General features: G+C 46.6%; 1 protein-coding gene across 1 annotated transcript; it reads right to left on the bottom strand.

Annotated features, from left to right (window-relative positions):
• Positions 1-4197, bottom strand: LOC119455700 (acetylcholinesterase-1). Its single transcript, XM_037717124.2, has 2 exons — positions 2426-4197; positions 1-608 (listed from the first exon to the last, which is right to left on the bottom strand). Exons 1-2 carry the CDS (start codon positions 3946-3948, stop codon positions 458-460), a joined length of 1674 nt encoding a protein of 557 aa, XP_037573052.1. The 5' UTR covers positions 3949-4197; the 3' UTR covers positions 1-457.
• Between the last annotated feature and the right edge of the window lie 14655 nt (positions 4198-18852).

Raw genomic sequence — 18852 nt, 5'->3', positions numbered from 1 at the left:
TAAAAAATGCACAGTGTGTCAGGCATGCTGGTGGAGTAAAAGTGAGAGGCACAGCTTTATTTATAAATTTTTGTACAGTACTCTCAAATTCCCAAAGATTGCTTGTACGGCGGCGTCTTGGCGCAGGACTCCACTCGGCTTGTCTGCCGGCGTCGACGATTGGCAACCATGATCATATGAGTATGGCAAGATTTCTTCATAATACTTTCAGAAGCTCATTTTTCTTCGTTGATGTGCCCATCTTTACAACTTGAACACTCTAATGCTGACTGCATTGTGGACGGAGGCCGAACTTGTGGTTGAAATACCAGCAGCAGAAGACACTACATAGTCGCAGAATTTTACAGTGCGCGCACCTCCTTGTTGCTTTGCCGTGTACACAACCCGAAGAAATGTTACAATACCCGACATGCGAGCGGTTTCTTTAAGATGTGTCATAAGTTCGCGTAGGCACAGCTTAAACACTTCGTGGGTAATACCTCCTCCAAAAGTCGCACCGAATGAATGGGTCCTGCTTTCTTGATACGTCGCCAGAGTCGACTTCCAAATATTCGGGAGTCGTTGACGTGTACTGTGGCCAGTCGATCTCTTCGGTAGGTTTGGGTACACTGCGAGTGAGAAACACAGTCTGACGTCAGCAAATGCTCGAAAGGCGCAATAAAGCAAATGTTTCAGTAGGTAATCCCACTGCATGCTATAATTATACATTTCAAGGTTTCAAGTTTGTCGCGTTTACTGTATCTAAAACAAGAAACAGGATTTTCTTGTCTGTTCTTTTTCAGGTCTGAACGAGCCACCGGATATCTCTCAGCACATTTTGTCCCGTAGATACAAAAGATTGCAGCACGTGGACTTATGTTGACATATTGTTGACAAAGCTACATGCTTATGACTTATGTTGTCATAGCTATATGCAAGCGCTGTTTTAAATCAGCGCTTTCATGTAGGCTCCTTATTTTCAAGACTTCAAACTCTAATACACCAAATAGCACGTACGCTTAAACTTAAGACATTCGTTGGGTATTGTGTGTATTAAACTGTACCTTATGATAAAGTACGCTTTTGTATATTAATTAACATTATAGTCTATAAAATATGAACGAGAAGCAGCTGAAACTGCGTGCGCTGTATGTAGAGAGAGTCTAATGTTTGGTTGTATTCAAGATATCAAGCGGTATAATTCATTTTTTGTAGCGAGTAGTCCCTAAGTCATTCTGTGGGAGACACAAATTTAATCGAAAAGCACATGCCGAATTCAGTTATGTTCGATTATGTGTTTCTGCATCTTCTTGCAGGGATGCAACAGTAAGCTTTGACACTCTTGGTCGCTGAAGCAATTTAACAAAAGGCTCATTCGCGCTGACAAATAATACAAAGTAAGAAGGTAGCCTATTCCGTTTACAGCAAAGCTGTACATGGAAAGGTCTCCATGTATTTTTCGTGTCTGTGCGTCAACAATAAAACAACTCCTAGGTGAGCATGGGCCAATCCCAGAGATAGTGTAATACCGGGTCGACCGGTGGCGGAGGTGAAGCAGATTTCAAGCACTCCACCTCTAATAAAAATAATAATAAATAATTCAGATGAAAGCTTTATTAGAAAGGATATGCACATGTTTTCAAAACTAAAAAACAACTGTGGTTAAAGTGGCCGGTTGATTTTGGTGAAGGGGAAGAAACTCAAAAATAACAACCACCAGACAATAAATGTAACTGACAAAATGCTGTAGTACTATGGTAGTGCAGCAGTGCAATCGTGATGTGCGTGCACTTAACCACATTAGCCCCTCGCTCTTTGCAATACCAAAGAGGTTCAGTTAATCATAAAAATCATCATCATCGTCATCATAAGCCTCATTATCAGGCTGTTTTATGTTACATGTAAAGTTCACGGTCTCTCTCAGCGATCTCCAATTAGCCCTGTGTTTGCAGACTGTATGCCTGTTTCAGTTAACACTGATCAGGTTTACGAAAAATGCAGTGAGAATTGTTAACTAAAACAGTACTGCATTCTGCCATAGACTTGGAGTACGTATTTCTCAATATTAGTGCTAAGCACAGGATCTATAAAAAACGGGTATGCTTTATATTCTGCCTTGAATTTTTAATATCAAAGTGTCCCTTATAATTGTTATAAATAAAAAATTCAGTACGCTTCTGTTAATTAGTTGACGAATTCGTGATTACCGCATATATCATAACGTTCGCCACCGCAAAATTTGCCTTTCGAAAAGCATTCTCGCAATCTCTATTGCTCTACGTTTTGCCATAACTTCGTCGTAAACCAGGTATACGCTGGCAATGCTGATCGTTTTCTACTCGAAGCATGAAAACATGTTTCTCTCTATCTTCAACCTCATAAAATCATTAACATGTTCGGTCTAACCATTGCAATGTTAGAACTGAAAGCTGCGCAGTCAACTTACCCAGTCTTAACGAAAGATGTCAGGATTTCCACCATGATCCTGCTGACAGCCCCGTCCTTGGAAGAAAACTTGTTAGGATGCCTCAAAGGAACACCAAACAAAAAGGGAACATCATCAAAATGAGTGCTCCCAAACCATGCTGGCCAGCGGCTGAACGTCGGCCGGTAGCTGAACTTGTAAAAGAAAGACTTCATGGGCCTGTCTCCGTACGACTCCGCAAAGAACACTGCAGGACAGTTGATGAAAACGTCGCCCAGAGCCTGAGCCAACGCAGCCCTGACAGAACCAGCGCGGTCGTCAGTGCTGTTCCCAAAGTAGAATTGGGCCACTTCGTCTCTAGCCGACCTTGGAAACAGGAATAAGACATCGTTCAACACACGCGTAGCCGATTCCTTAGATACTTCGGATGACGAAGACTTCGCGTCAAACAGCGTCCTCTGGAAAGCCATTCCCTGTGAGTATCCGGACTCGGCGGTGACGCCGACCAGGATGTCGACGGGAAGAACGTTCCCACGAGCGACGGCCGTTACCGGGTCCATGGGGACCAACTCGTCTCGGTCCCTAGGCCAGAATGTGTAGTAGGCTTGTTTGAATATCTCGCTTTCGGCTCTGGCTATTGTCTTCGCCTTGGCGTCACGGAGGCAGCGAGCGACCACAGGAGCCGTCCGCACCGAAGTCGAATCGCTACATGACAGGGCGCTGGTCAACATGAGTGCCCGCACGTAGCTGGAGCTCGTACTCAGTGGATCTACGAGCCAGTTTGGAGCGCCGCCAATGAGAATAGCCCGCCGAATGAGCCGACGACTGAGGGGTGAGGTGAGATGCAAACCAACTGAGGTAGCTCCGGCGTCCTGGCCAGCTAAAGTGATTGCCTTCGGGTCACCGCCGAAGTACTGAACGTTGCTCCGTAGCCAGCGGAGAGCTAAATGTTGATCGTAAAGCCCCATGTTTCCCGGAATGTCCGACACGTTGAGGCTCAAGAAGCCGAACGCACCGAGCCTGTAGTTGAGCGTCACGACTACGATGTCGCCCGATGCGGCCAGCGTGCCACCATTGTAGACGTCCATAGTGGAGGATCCGCCCCTGAATCCGCCTCCATGCAGCCAGACAAGAACGGGCTTCAGAGGACACGTGGCATTGGTGTCCAGCTCCTTGCACTCGGTCACCCAAACATTCAGGTAGAGGCAATCTTCGGAGCTGACGCCATCGTCGACCTGAAACCACGGTAAGTCTTGCAGAGCGCCATTGAGCTGCATGCACGGTGGCTTGAACTCAGTGGCGAGAATCATCCTGTCCTTCTGCTTGGCTCGCACGGGCCTCGAAAAGCGCAGGTGACCCACCGGGGGCTCAGCGTACGGAACGCCGAGGTACGCCTTCACCGTCTTGCCCAGGTGTGTCTGCGTCACGCCGTGCAGGGCTGCGGTCTTCGTTGACACGAAGTCCCCGGAGTTCGCGTCTCCCGATGAAACCAGCAAATTAGCAGTCGTGAAGGCGCAGTACAGAAACGTGGTGGAGCCCCGCATCTTGCAGAAACGGACGAGCGACGTCCTGCTCGACACGACCACGTGCGTTTTGCTTTGCTCCCGTTTGAAACCGAAGGAGGGGCTCAGTGTGTGAGGCCGCGAACTCTCCGCCGCCACCGACGACTCACCGGTGTGCGCATTCGGGGCAGCAAAACGAGCGCAAGTGTCTTATCGTTTCTGCGGTCCACCACTCTTTGAAACGTGGTTGGACGTCACTCGACTGGAACGCCCACGGAGTACGCTCACAAAGCCGCCCCGTCTCCGGCAATCTGCAATTCAATCGGGACAAGAAGGATGCAGGGAAAATAACATTCGCTCGCCTGCAACCATTCCGCCAAGCCGCAAGCGTACGTTTAGAGCCCCAACGCTGCCCTAGTGCTTTATCGCTGGTCGATTTGCTCTAAAAGGAACTCTTTTTTTTGTGTGTGCATTAACGTACTGAAAACGTTCTGAAGCGCTGCTGTGGGTGTACTGAAAGTAATGACTCTTCCACGCACTACTTTTCCACGAAATGACTTCACTCTCAGAATGGAATAACTTGGCATAGCTGTGCATGCTGGGCCGCTATACGAACGTTTGTCCTGCCATCCTCACTGCTTATTTTAATCAGTAACAATTCAGTGGCGAAATACTGCCACACAGCGTTCTACCGCCGAATCCTACATTTTGTTCGGTTCCAGCTTAATTCTTGTTTGGTACGTTTCAAAGCAACGGCCTTAGTAACTTAGAGGGAGCTTTATGGCCAAACCTCGAGGGTGAAAATTAGGCGAACGTGTATTGGTTAGAAAGACTCAAAATCTTAGAAACCGCTATATACCCAGCGCGACAAAATTTGCTTACCTGTTTCATTTGAAACAGCAGACATATTAACGCGCGTTAAGGGCCCCGTTTCACAGAAAATCCGGTGTTGCTGTCGGCGTAAGCGCCGGCGTCGTTGGCAGAAATAATCATGTCACACCACATCATCCCGAACCAACCCGACCGGGCAGGCCCCTTGCATGGCGCCAGGCGTTAGTGAACAAAAATTGAATTTCTCAAAGTAAAATCTGTCAGAAAAATTGTAAAGTACAACTTAACAACAACCTACAGACGTGATAGCATCGGATTGTAATTTGAATATACGGGAAAAAAGCCTGATAAGCAGCCAGGGATCTTTGAATACTATCATGTTCCACTCCTAAAGGCGAAGCTCAAGTGTCCTCCAATTTTTTTTTAGTTTTCATTAATTGGATTGGCTGCTTGTATCTCCCTTTCGCACAGCGGCGATTGTAGATCGTATAGAGCAGCGTGGGCCATATGCCAGAGCCCGTCGTCATGTTTAACGCAATGCAAGTCCTTTGCAAAAAAAAAGAAAAAAGAACTAAAGGTTCTTTAATGAGTCTATAACCAACTCAAATACCCAAACTCAAACCTCGAAATAACCTCAAATACTCAGACCTCAAAATACAGGAGAAGATTAAGGTTTCAGTCTAGGGAAGTGTGTGCGTGTGCGGAGAGGGGGGGGGGGGGGGGCAGTAAGATGTTTTCTCTTTTGTTCCTTTGTTTACCGTAACAGCAACAGTTGTGTAATTTTTAGGAATGGGTGTAGTTACGAGAGCTACATCGAGCCTCTGCCACGTTATCTGGAGCTCACATTGTGAAGCTTATATACTGCGTTTTAAATATTTGCGTTCCACTTGAACCTCCTAGCTAGCTCACCTCTCCGTCAGGCAGCGTGTTTCCTACTTGTTTTTATTTTATGAGGTGCAAGAGCTTTTCTTTGCGCGAAATATGAAAATTTTGTTTAGTCAGCTACTTTCCGGGCAGTTCTGTCCCCAAGTGTCAAACAAGTACCGACAGTATACCGCTGAAGTTTCTCCAAGAAATGATGAATGGACTATTTCTTGGTTCTGACTTAGCGTGGAATGTATTTTGACTGCTTCCGGCAAAGCGCTCGCCGCATTACGATGAGAGCTTAATACAATACCGTTTGGGTACCCTGCCGTGGGTGCATGTTAAAAAATCACAGGTGGTCAAAATTATTCCGGAGTCCCCCACTATGCCATGCCTCGTAATAAGGTTGTGGTTTTGGCACGTAAGACCACAGAATTTCATTTAATTTCCAGAAAAGCGATTTCTGATTCATTGTTGAAAGTGCTATTTTCCTCTCGCCTCTATCATACACCTCGTGTGCAGTTTCGGTATTAGGATGTACTTAGGCGAGTCCAACATATGTGATTTTTTTCTGAAAAAAAAAACGTTCTTTAAACTGCACACATCAAAACTTCCTGTTAGTACAAGCACCGCTGAAGAAGCAAGCCACTGTTTTCTTCCAATGTCAACAAATTGTCGTATCTGTACTCGGCCAGAGATAATCGACCACTGTTGCATAGACTGCCGAGAATATGTTCTGTTGTGACTTCCTCCGAAGGGGAACAATAAAATTTCAGAGCCCTTTCACTACTGTGAAGATGGAAGCCAGTGAAGCTGTGACTATGGTGGGTCTGCTGTAGTAAATATTGCCCCCACGATGAGAATAGGCGTATCGTCGTTGGGCATCACCCAACCGAACATGTCTATCATGAATGTTCCGGTTGAGAAACTCGCGTTGAAACCTGGCCGTCGCACCGGGGAAGTTGGCGCTAGCGTTGCCGAGGTGTGCACCACCGTTGTCGGGTTCCTGGAGGGCAAGACGACGCTGACGTTTGGCCTCAACATCGTCCTCCCGAAACTCGGGGTCGGTGCGTCTTCACTGATGTTTGGCCTCAACATCACGCTCCCTCAACTCGGGGTCCGCGGCTCTTCGCTGACGTTTCGCCTGGGCTTCGGAAGCCCTCACGCTAGAATCGGCACGTCTACGACGAGCCCTTTCCCGAGCACATTCACGGCGGCGTTGCTCAAACGCTTCAGGACACGTCGTCAGTTGCTCATAAATGGCTCATACCACGGAGTAAGATAAGACAGGAGCGCTGACTCCGCTCGTCTGGAAGGGACACATTCTGAAACGCCGGTTCCTGCTTCACAGCGTGTTCGCCTAGATGGCGCTACGAATGAAGAAAAACTCTGCAGCGGAGAGGCCGGCCCAACAAACCGAAGGAGCAAAGGCGCGGGGACTCTCTCGCGGCGCCTGCGCTTGCCTATCCGTTTTGTCGTCTGCTCCGCGCACGCCCTGACGCCTGTAGCGCACATAGCTCTTGCGGTTCACGGAGTGACGTTAGCAGGAGAAACAAGTCATGTATCATTTTATTTAATTTATTTTATACAGGCCAAATGCAGGGCATTTGTCAGGTGGCCTACATGGAACGTTACGAGGCACAGGAACAGAAAATAAACAAATTAGGGAAACTAAGAAGGAAATAAAAACTATAGCAAATGGTAAGGTGATATAACGGCAGTTCGGGTGGTCTCAACCAATGACAGACGACAGCGAAGAGAAGTTTTTATGCAAAAGCTGACGTTTATCACTCTTTTTTATCTGAGCACGCATCAAGTGCTAAGATGCTTCGCTTGCTTCTTTGTTTCTCGCGGTGCTTTTCGTGTCGCCCGGTTCTCTTGCGAGCGGAATCTCCACATTCTCATTAAACATAATAATTGGGAATTCCTGCCAGTGTTTCCTGCTTATTATTTCACAAGAGAAGCTCTGATTATGTGTCCGCATAACTGGGGGAATCATCTCGAAGGCAAGGCTGAGAATTTACAGAGTAGCCAGCCGGTATTTACACTGGCTAACCTCCTTGTCTTTCTTTCCCTTTCTCTCTCTCTAAATTACGGCATGTCTCTGGACAAGGAAAGGCGCCTGCACTGTGTGTAGTTGTAGAGAAATTTAAATTGAGCTCCTCTCATCCTTCCGCATTGGCGTCTTCTGGTTCCTCCTGGCATTCAGCATCATTGAGCTACGCCAGGCTTCCCTAAACAAATTGAAGGAACGGCTCCGCTTCGAAGTCGAGGCACTTTCTTTACATCTAGTAAGACATCGCCTTTGTCTTTGCTGAAGTAACTATCAAAAATAAGCTGCTTATCGAAGTGTCGCGCACATATTTTGTCCATTGCTTTAAGCGCTCGCTTACTTCAGGAATTTTTGACGCCACTGGTGCAGTAGTTGAAGATCAGATGGCGAAGCGAAGAGCGAGAACTTCTCGCGTCCTTTGCCATAACCAGATTTACAGCCGGGAACAAAACACTGTCATGTTGCTCAGTCTCTTCACGCACAAGTATCAAGATACCTTGTTCCGTCAGGCATGAATAAACATACTGCAGACATGGTAAACAAAGCGAGGAAGACGAAAATTTCGCACCTTCGCTTCCGCGCAGACGTAGAGGAGTGAAAAACAAGTACTTCTGTTGTGTCTTTTTGTGCAGCATCATTTATCGTCTGTTTCCTCTAAAGACATCTAAAAATGTTTCGTATGCGTGCATAAAAGCGCTACCGCGTGTTTATTTGCGCTTTTATTATTTGTGTGCATATATTTTTTTGTGATTGATTGCTGTCAAATTGAGACGGCCGAGGGTCCACGTTTGTAGCAGACGACACGCTCTACGGGTGCCGCGCTGCCGGTTCAGCGCCGCCGTCGCCGCCGGTCTCCGCCACTCCGCGCATGCGCACATGGAAGCAAGCTGTTGAGTGTTTTCCACGCGCCTCGACAGATGGCGCTACGCGATGTATAATTTAGCGTTACACGGTTTGTCCCGAGCGAATGCGTTGCGCGGCGGCGGAGTCGGCGCTCCTGTTTATCTTACTCCGTGGCTCATACCCCCGTAAACGTGCCCTCCCCGTAAACGCGCCCACCCTGTAAAAATATGTGGATCCCATGCATCATGAGAATCTATTTAGGTGAAGCTTCCATTTGTGTTCGTGAGGAACGCTTGCTCTTTTTTTATGTGACTATTTGCATAAGCAGATGACAAGTTGGACACATTTTCAACGAGAAACACATCACTCAACCTAAACTTGTCGCACTCCAGCATGCGGATTCTACGCATAACGACGAAGGGATGACGATGGAACGACCACCTATTCTGCGCACGACAGTGGCAGATATGTGTTAATTCCACTCGCAAGAATAGGCGCAGCGGCTACACATTTCTTCATGGCACGCGATAGTACATTGGCCTTGTGGAATTCGATGAATTTCACGAGCAGTCACCTACATTCCCAGGCCCCTTCCTGGGCTACCGCCTGGGCTACCGCCTGGGCTACCGCCTGGGCTACCGCCTGGGCTACCGCCTGGGCTACCGCCTGGGCTACCGCCTGGGCTACCGAAGTGTGAAGGAACTCTTGTACCGGCTGCGGCTTGGTGTCGCGTTTACCAAGTCATTTGGATGGGCCGACAGCCCTACCTGCTACATTTGCGGTTGGGATGAATTAATATCACATCTTCCGTGCGTCCACCCACGTTATAATAATGAGAGGTAGGTGCAGCGCACCACGTTAGAGACAGTGGACAGCCGGCCACTGTCAGAGCAAGAAATACCTGTACAGACAGTTATCACAATGTACGCGTGCGCTAGACGCAGCCAGGGCTATATCAGTTCACTTTCTGTGGTTCACGGGCCTGCGATCGAGATAGGCTGTGATGGTGAAGTGTGCTGCTTCATCTTTTTTTTTTTTTTTTGGTCGCCGATTCTCGTTTATTTACTCTCTCCCTCTTCCTCTAAATCCTTTCTCCCTTTACGCGCGTGCAAGGTGACAAGCCAGACTTTTTTTCTGGTCAACCTCCCTGCATTCCTTTGTTTCTCTCTCAATTCGTTTTATTTCATTTAGAAATCCCGGTGGCTTGCCTTTACGACATGATTATTGCTTACACCTCTGCAAAATTAGGTGAGATAGGCATGCTGAAAGCCCGAGGTCTACTACATTGTTTTACTTGGAGTCCGCAGTCTGTGTACGGAGTTCGCATGCTCCTCAGGAAAAGCCGCCAGATGTGACAGCCGAGGTGGATGCATACGCATGCTTGCCAAAATTTTAGGTACTTTGTGTTAAAAATGAACTGGACCCATAGTCATAAAAAAACTATTACGATAGAATCATTCGTAAGAGAAAGTTCGAGCTAACACTGCTGCTGGACATATTGTTAGCGAAGGCTGTCGGCCAATGTTTGTGCTGTTTATATTTGTGGTATTCTACATAATAAAGACTTTCAAAATGCGGCTCTCTACTAGTAGCAATAGTGCCGGTGTCGCAACCGCGGGATCTTTAAACTAACAACGAGAATCACGGCGCGTTATTTTATGTTGACGCAGTGTTGAAGTCATCTAGCTAATTAGATTCAGAAAGTGGATGGGGAAAGTGGGTAGTAATTTGTAGTCTTACATCTGTCCTTACCGTAGCCTCGCGGTCGCTATCCCCTTTTTATTCAATGGTGTGGGCCTACGACACCAGGAATCAATACGATACTGTGAATTAACATGCGCAGTCATTTTGTTTGATTTAAAGTACACTCGTTCACAAAGCTTTTCGTTCGCAAGAGCTGTTTTTCATTTGCCAGCCGTCTTCGCTAATAACATGTCCAACATCACCATTGGCTGGAACCTGCACTTAAAAATAGTTCCGGCTTAAGAGCGTTTTTGTGACTGCGGAACCACAAATACCCCCGCAAATCGCGGCATTGCGAAAGGAAGTAATTGATAAAACTTGGTGATGTATTTATGGCAAGGACATAATTTCATGCTTTACGATGGTTAGCCTGATGGTTGTTACTAAAGCCCCTTGATAATTTGAAAGTAGCGTCACTCTCCTCCCCGCCGCGCTTTCGTCCTCAATTCTCGTGCCCACAAAAACAGGCTATACAAGGAATAACGATAGCGGCGAACACAGTCGGCGATTGGCTAAAATCTTATCTGCCCGTCGAGCGCGTCGTCTTTTATACATGAGTCATCGAAGGTTCCAGAGTAATCGGTGGTGCTGGCGTGTCTTCCAGAAAGTACTACACAATTCGCGTCGCGCATACTAACAGATTACACAAGTTTCGATGACTACAGACAACGGATAGAACCATTGATAACATTCGAGTAAGTTCCAAGCACGCAGGCGCGTGTTGCGCTGAGCAGTAACCTTAAGTAGTTAGTGGGTTAAATGCCTCCCCCACTGAAAGTAGCTTTTGCGCTGTGGTATCTAAACTGAATAGGATGGTTGCGCAATTTCAGTGCGAGCAAGCGTGCGCGATCATGTGAACGCATTTCACATTGCCTGTATCCGTGAGAAAACCAAATTACAATCGTCACCCACTCGTGCATGCGTGGTAGTCCAATTCAAAGCAAATTCAAGAAATGAAAAAACGCAATGGGGACTAGCGGCGCGACTGGCCGCTCGAGGCACTTTGCGTGTTTTCGCGGGCATATTTCACGCTCGAAAAACAGTTTTATGTAGCTCGTATTGAGCAACAGAAAGCTGTAGCGGGAGTTTTTTATGTTGCTGCACAATGTTCTCAGTTGACACTTTTCACCTAATTATAATAATAGAGAAGTTGTTTAATTAATTCAGACTAATTATCTAATTAGGCGGAATGCGATAAATAATCTGAGAATCTCCAAGCGACGGCAAGCAACATTACCTTGGTTCTGCCCAGCTACGTAGCATTTGCATATTTTTAACGTTTGGCCCAAGTTAAGTGGAACACCCTGTATGACGGGCTGTTAATTTATTACTGATTCTCGCTTTTCTTTAACTTCATATATACTTGCAGTTTGCGCGCCCCATAAAGCATTATTAGAGAAATCTGTGCTCCCATAAGCGCTCATTTATAGGCCGTGTTGTTCTCTCGCGAAAACGTGGATGCCATCGCTGACACCGTTGATATAACAGAGCGAAGTGGTTGTTTATGCTTCTTTACCGAAGGACGCTGTCTTCTTAAACAGTGCATCTCTGGAATTAAGAAATGTCTCAGCATAACAACACGTACAGACCCACACACCTACGTAGCGAATGCGACCAGCAGCCTACAGGAACGGTGACGTACAGATGTTGGCACAGCGCATGTGTCGCCGCTTGCCACTTAATGTTTACGCGTCGTGCAAAACTAAAGAGTAGTTGATTTCAAATCGCTCAGGCAAGAACTGAACTATAAAAGCAGGTTTCCTTCATCCTAAATGCTTACATTTCAGTTCAGGTCCACCAGTATAGCATGCAGGTGCACGAACTCGACGGCGCCATGGCTAACCCTCGCTGAACAGGATCAACGTTAGGCTCAAACTTCATGTGCGCGGCTTAAAAGGGTCGAAGCTTGTGGATTTCAACTTCGTGGGCATGTTCTGACTCATTTTGAGTGATATTAATTATAGATACAAACGAAGGTGCGGCGGCCATCGCGTTGTCAGTTCGACGGCCGATCGCGCAGGGTTCCGTCGAACGATGGTCGGCACGATGATTTATTATCGGTGCCGTCGACAAGAAATCCCATCGCAGTACGACAACTTGCGCTCGTCGGTTGCGTCGTTGTCGGCCTGGTATGATAAAATGGGCCGGTATTTTGTAGCGATGCATTTCCGGTGCTAATGCCTTTTCGGGCTTATCGCGCTTTGTCAGAGCTATACGGTCAGAGCGCGTTATCAACGGGATCAGCCGGCCGTGAGCGGTGGATGATGAGACTATAGTATAGAATAAGTCATAAGGCATCACTACAAAATACCGGCCATGGTCTCAGTGACACACTGTGCTGAATAGTTGGCCAATCGTTGGCGTGACCGTCTTGTAGGTCATATTGACCCAGTGTTACGGCGCCTTAAACGAGTACGCAAAGTCAGGCACGCGCTGCCACCACCAGCAAGTGAGGGTCGACGCTGAAGAAGGCTTCATCAGCAACGTGATGCTTCTAAGTGTCTCCCAAGTGTAACGCAGGGGCTTTTCACTAAATTTGTTAGCCATCGATTAAAGGCGGTAACCAAGTGGCTCACGGTGCAGTCCGGACCACGAAGCCCTGGCCGCTTTCTGTTTTATAGTGGTGTTGCAGTCTTACGCTATATACGCACGTTTTCGGCACCGCACCAACGTCGAGCTGCACGTGAGGTTTCAACGCGGTGCACGGCACGAGTGTTTGCAGCAGGCGCGCGTCCGAGCGCTTTTTTTTTTTTCTGGGGACTTCCTCTGGGGATAGCGCAGTGCGAACGCCTTTTTAAGACCAAGGCAGGAAGAGACATAGTAGAAAGTAGAAAGGATAGGTATTGGGTACAATACTCAACACGGAACCAAAGTGGTCATCCCGAATGATGTCAGGGATACGATAGCCGTCCCCCCCCCCCCCCTTACCAAAGAACATGCACCCCGTATACCATAAAGGTAGAAGAGAAAACAGAGCAATGGACATACAAAAGAAATTTGGGGATAGTAAAGACGCTGTCTTTGTAGACGCGGCTAGATAGAAGCATAGGCGCGCCTGTCGTAATTGATCACGAAAGGAACTGCAATACATGCGTTACGGCAAGCACAGCAAAAATCGAGACTGCGGAGGAGATAGCTATTGCGCTAGCAGTATCACAGACTGAAGCGTACGTAATAGTCAGTGACTCTCAGGCAGCAGTACGAAATTTCGCTAATGGCCGAATCTCTCCAGAAGCACTACGAATCCTGATGGCAGGTAGACAGCAATAATAATATGACAGTGCATGACGTGGCTCGAGGGCTTACGGACCGAGTCACGGCTGATAACAGAGCCGTCACCTTAGCGTCTCCCGAGAACGAGTGAGAATGGGAGGATCGTATGACCAGATTTAAGGACATCACACAACACTACAAATTGCAAAGATGCGTTTTCCCACCCCATCACCAAAAGCTCAGCAAAGAGCAGTCTGTCGAATGGCGGCAGTTACAGACCAGAACTTATCCGAACCAGGCGATCTCACACCTCATTTACCCAGACATATATATGCAAGACAGATAAATGCAAGGACTGTCGTTCTAGAACAACTCTGGAACATGTACTATGGGAATGTCGAGGCATAACAAGCAATAACTGGGACGCAGCCTCTCGTGATCACCTCAGCGCGCGATGGGAGACTGTTGCTCAGCTCTGTCCTTGAAGATCAACTTCGGGCTGTCCAGCGGGCCGAGGAAGCCGCCAGGACTCAAGAACTCCTGGCCGACACCTAGGCGGGACTTTCTGCCCGTGCCACAAACTCGCAGGACCTTTCAATAAAGTTCTTTGACTGACTGACTGACTGACTGACTGGGGACTTTCGCTCGAAATCGGGCCGCATGGCCGCGCGCGCGACCCTTCCAAAACGTTTCGCGACTAATCCTCTCCACTAGAGCAGGGCGCATGCGTCGTCGCTCCATTAAAAAATGACAGATTGCCTGCCACCTGCTCTTATGAACACTTCTAGCGTAAGAACCCTGTGCGTGTGTGTGTGTGCGTGTGTGTGTGTGAACATGATGCTTCTACATGAGTGAGTGCCGCTGTACCTTGCAGGAAAGAGGAATTGTTGGATGACACCACGGTGCACTTGCGTTCTCGCGCGTCAAGTGTTGCTCGTCCTTCATCACCATAGTGACATTTCTACGTATGTTTCCATTCAACTGACAAGTTCTTACAAATACAATTCCTAAGATTCTGCGCCAGCCTAAAAAAAAAAGTATTCCTGAAATGGGAATGTGAGAAACAAGAGTAACGCGAAGCTACAAAGAAAAATGTCCCAAAGTAATCAGCTAATTGTAAACGCCTCGCAAATAGTACGTAGTCCATCCGCTACTTTGGAGAACCTTGGGGGGTTATCGCTGATTCAAACTCACCTTGAACCCAAATGCCTTGAACCGTCGTTCGTTGACGCGTCTTCATATTGAAGGTCACACGATTCGAGTCCTTTGTTCTCCAGAACTGCCACCTCAAGCTCGACACTTATTAGCACCATGTGCCAACTAGTAATTATATGTATATACGAGGCACGGGCCCAGCTTTGACAAAGCTACTCGGAAGGCAAGCCGCGGATCGAGTGCAGCCTTGCCCTTTGTGTTCGCGTAATTGCGCGTTCGTCGCTGACCGGTCCATCCGTTTCCGCCGCTTGAATTCCCGGCCGAGGTCGTCATCGTCGTGCGAGGGTTTCAGCGGCGCGCCTGTCGCGATCATCGTCTTTTCTTTCTTTCTTTCTTTTTTTTTCTTTTCTTTTTTTTTTTTTTTTTTTTTTGCTCGGGCAAATATGGTTCACCAAGATGATCAAGAGAATCGCGGGTTGTGGAAGGTGTGGTGAGATAGTTGATAAAAGCCATTGCGAGCACATGAATCGTGCCGGAGACAAGATTACAGCTTTTAGTTGCTCTCACTTCCTGTTTCTTTGTATTGCTTGCTTTTTGTTCGTGTTTCGTGTATCTTTTTTTTTTTTTTTTTTTTTGATGCGAAGCATTTCTTGGCGAACATTTGCTACTTTGACCGTATCTATCTGGCCGCCTACGACTTTGTGCTCTCATGGTCGTTTCGTTCACTTGCTATGTACCAAAATTGGCATACTATGACAATAGTATATGACGAACGTAAATGATATCTCATGACATGAATATCATGACATGCGTGTCATGTAGGTCATGAAACGGCAGCTTATGTCCTGGTGGTCTCATGGTCGTTTCGTTAACTTGGTAGGTACCAAAATTGGCATAGTATGACAGGAGTGTATGACAAACATAAGCGATAGGTCATGACAAATGTCATGACAAGCGTGTCATGTAGGTCATGACAATGACCCAGCGAAAAAGTTTACCACTCAAAAGGACTCAAATGGGTTAGGACGTGGTTGCTAAGAGAAAGAAACACAACAGGATGCTAGTAGAAGTAATAGTCATGAGCATGACTCAGCAAAAATGACAATGACAGCGAAAAAGATTAACACTCAAAAACCACTGGAATGGGTTCGGACGTGGGCACTAAGTGAAGGGAACAAAAGGACGATAATAAAAATCATAGTAATGAGCATCACTCAGCAAAAATGACAATGATTGAGCGAAAAATTATTAACACTCAAAAGCCACTGAAATGGATTCGCACGTGGGTACTAAGTGAAAGAAACACTACAGGATGCTAGCAGAAGTCATCGTCATGAGCATGACTGAGAAAACAAATGTTCATGACTCAGCGAAAAAATCATTAACACTGAAAACCACTGAAATGGGTTCCGACGTGGGTACTAAGTGAAGGAAACACTGTAGAATGTTGGTAGAAGTCATAGTCACGAGTATGACTAAGGATTTTGCCCTAAGGCCTCTTAGGTGTAGCTAAAGGGACTCCTGAAGACTCATGACATGAATGTCCTGATGCGTGTCATGTGGGTCATGAAAAGCCGCCTACGTCTTGGTGCTCTCATGGTCGTTTCGTTAACTTTGTAGGCTCCCCGCACACTGCTTCGCATAACATCGATTCCCACAGGGCGTGGGGTCTACCGGCTATTTTTTTTCTTTTTTTTTTTTACAGCAATAGTGTCAAGAGCAATAAAGAAAAGAACGCTGTTCTGCTAAGATGGAGTGGCTGCAAATGCTGCTTCTGTGCGGATAGATTTTTTTTATCCCGGCTTAACAATAAAGGAAGAATAAAAAGAACGAAACGAAGGAAAATAAATCTACCCTCCCATGCCCGTGTAAGAACTGCATGTCTTGAAAAAAAATATGTTTAGTCGTTGTTTAGAGGCAAGAAGATTGGGCTGAAATAATTGTCGAAAAACAGCATAAAGAAAGTTTCTCATATAATGTTTCTCAGCTCATGAATCCATGAACGACATACGCTCAAGTCGAAAATAGGCGAATACAGGGTGTTTCATTTTAGCTGCACCAAATTTTTAAAATTGCCTGTGGCAGATAGCACAATTATAATCTTTGATCTAAACTACTCGGTGAGGTGGCCATTACTTCCACGAGAAATCAGAACGCCCTATTGAATAATTAACATAATTACGCTAATTAACTTCTTAATTAATTATTTTACGGCACATCTTTCAATCTACGAATTATAGCCACTGAGTTCGAAAGGCGTATCCACTTGGAACAAATTCTCAGGACTGAACCAGTTTTGATGCATTAATTTTCAAAGTGTCCGACGAAATGCATGGGCGTTCCAGTTAACTTTGTGCTTCAATGCACAAAACAGCGTTCTTCTCAAAAAGTTGAGGAAAACTGGTGCTGGCGTAAATCGCACAGCCAACACCTGTGTCGCTGCCCTATTGCCTTTTCAGCGGCAGCACACCTTGCTAAATGCTATATTCGTTTGTGCGTGGAACGTTTGGGAGCACTGCAATCACGGCGCGCAAGTGGGCATATATGTCACGTGGTAGTTTTTTTTTTTTTTTTTTTTTTGTATTTCGCGGGCATTTGCAGTAAGTGGAAAAAACTAATGCCTAATAGTTATTAAGTTAGAAACTCTTTAATGGGACGTTTTGCAAACTGTTCTACAACTTTCCAATTGGAATTTTTCGCTCAAGTTCGTTGCTTCAGAAGTTGGTTAATTAATCTTGACGAATTGTGCATAAAGCCAGAATACAAAACTTACTCTATGCAATAGTCAGCAACCTGCATTTGGTCGCGTCGTCCTAGAGTGCATCGGCATAATTTTATACTTTGGCTAAAGGTAGCTGGACGCTCTATAATATCTACGTTTCACAATTTCACAGTCTTCAGTCTTCACACTCATTTCAGTACTCACGGCCTTATTCTTTTTTTAAGATTATGAGTTGCTGCTTATGAACTGCTGGCCACAAAGGTTAAATAATTTGGTGATATCGAACTTTCAAAAACTTAGGCGTTATTTAAATTGACTGTTTCAATGCACTTTTCTTCCTTTTATAGCCATTAAAAATTAAGCATGCAATTAGCATATTACGGAAAACATGCCAGTTAGATGTGTCTTCTTATTTTATACCGTTCTTTAATTCACACCTTGATAATTAGAAGTGTAGTATACGAGATAGATAATTATACATAATTAAGTAATTAGCATCAAGAAAAAGATCACTGGAGGATCATCAACTCGACTGTGAACGATATGTACTGGGTTTTGTTTGCGTAAAATGATCCTTCTTTCATTGAAACTCGGTGCGTGGTAGTTGCCCGCATTTGCAAATCCAGGCAGCCATCAAAGTTGGCATTGCACCTTGACAGCTAGCGCTCCCACCCTACAGACTTGCTGCGACCAAGCATTGATTGCAAACACGCAGAAAGGACACGTGAAGCAAGGAGCGAGACAAGCTGTCATTTTCAGGCACGCTACACGTGTCACTGACCTTCGTGGATTGACACGTGCAGCAGCTTTTCACGGAGGAGCGCTTAGCTCAGTGTCGAGGTACTTCTTCGTGACCCCAATGTGCGCCGACAGGCTCTTTTGCGCGCCTGAAGCATAATGACAGGCGCTTTGAAGATGGAGCGAGGTACGCAGAATGCAGCACTGCTGCTTCTCGGCAAAGATTTCACACCATGCTGGGAAGGGCTTCACGCACGCTTAGCCCAGGCGCAAACAACATGCTTTCTAATGGCGTTTTTCACTGGTCGATCTGGAGCGGCCGCCGAAATCCTGGAGCGAGCGCTCGCTAATCTGCCAGCGGAGAGCGAAAATGCTCCGCGCTGGATCGTACCGGAAGTCTGCGCATACACGTCACAAAAATCGACTTCCGCTCTGCATGTTTCCATGGCCACCAAGATCGCCGTTCCCATCAAGTGCCGTCCCCCAGTGAGCGGAAGTGACGTGTCCTCTCGTCCTATTTCCGCCCGAATCCGCGCCTCGGCAGCGGAGCAAGTGAGGGCGATCCGGCGACGGAGCGAGTTGATCCGAAACGACCAGTGAAAAGCGCGAACCCGCTCCTGCTCGACCAGTGAAATTCGGATTCGCAGCCGTGGAGCAAAAAATCCTGCTCCAGATCGACCAGTGAAAAACGCCATAAGCTTTATGGCAACGACGTACCATAGAAATCAGAGCCAAACTGTGGGGCTTGCTCGAGAACTTTACGTTTGCTTTGGGTGCCAGATGT

The sequence above is a fragment of the Dermacentor silvarum genome, chromosome 6 (assembly GCF_013339745.2).
Source record: "Dermacentor silvarum isolate Dsil-2018 chromosome 6, BIME_Dsil_1.4, whole genome shotgun sequence".
Lineage (NCBI taxonomy): Eukaryota > Metazoa > Arthropoda > Arachnida > Ixodida > Ixodidae > Dermacentor > Dermacentor silvarum.
Note: the sequence above shows the minus strand (reverse complement) of the source record. Positions and strands in the feature narration are given on the sequence as shown.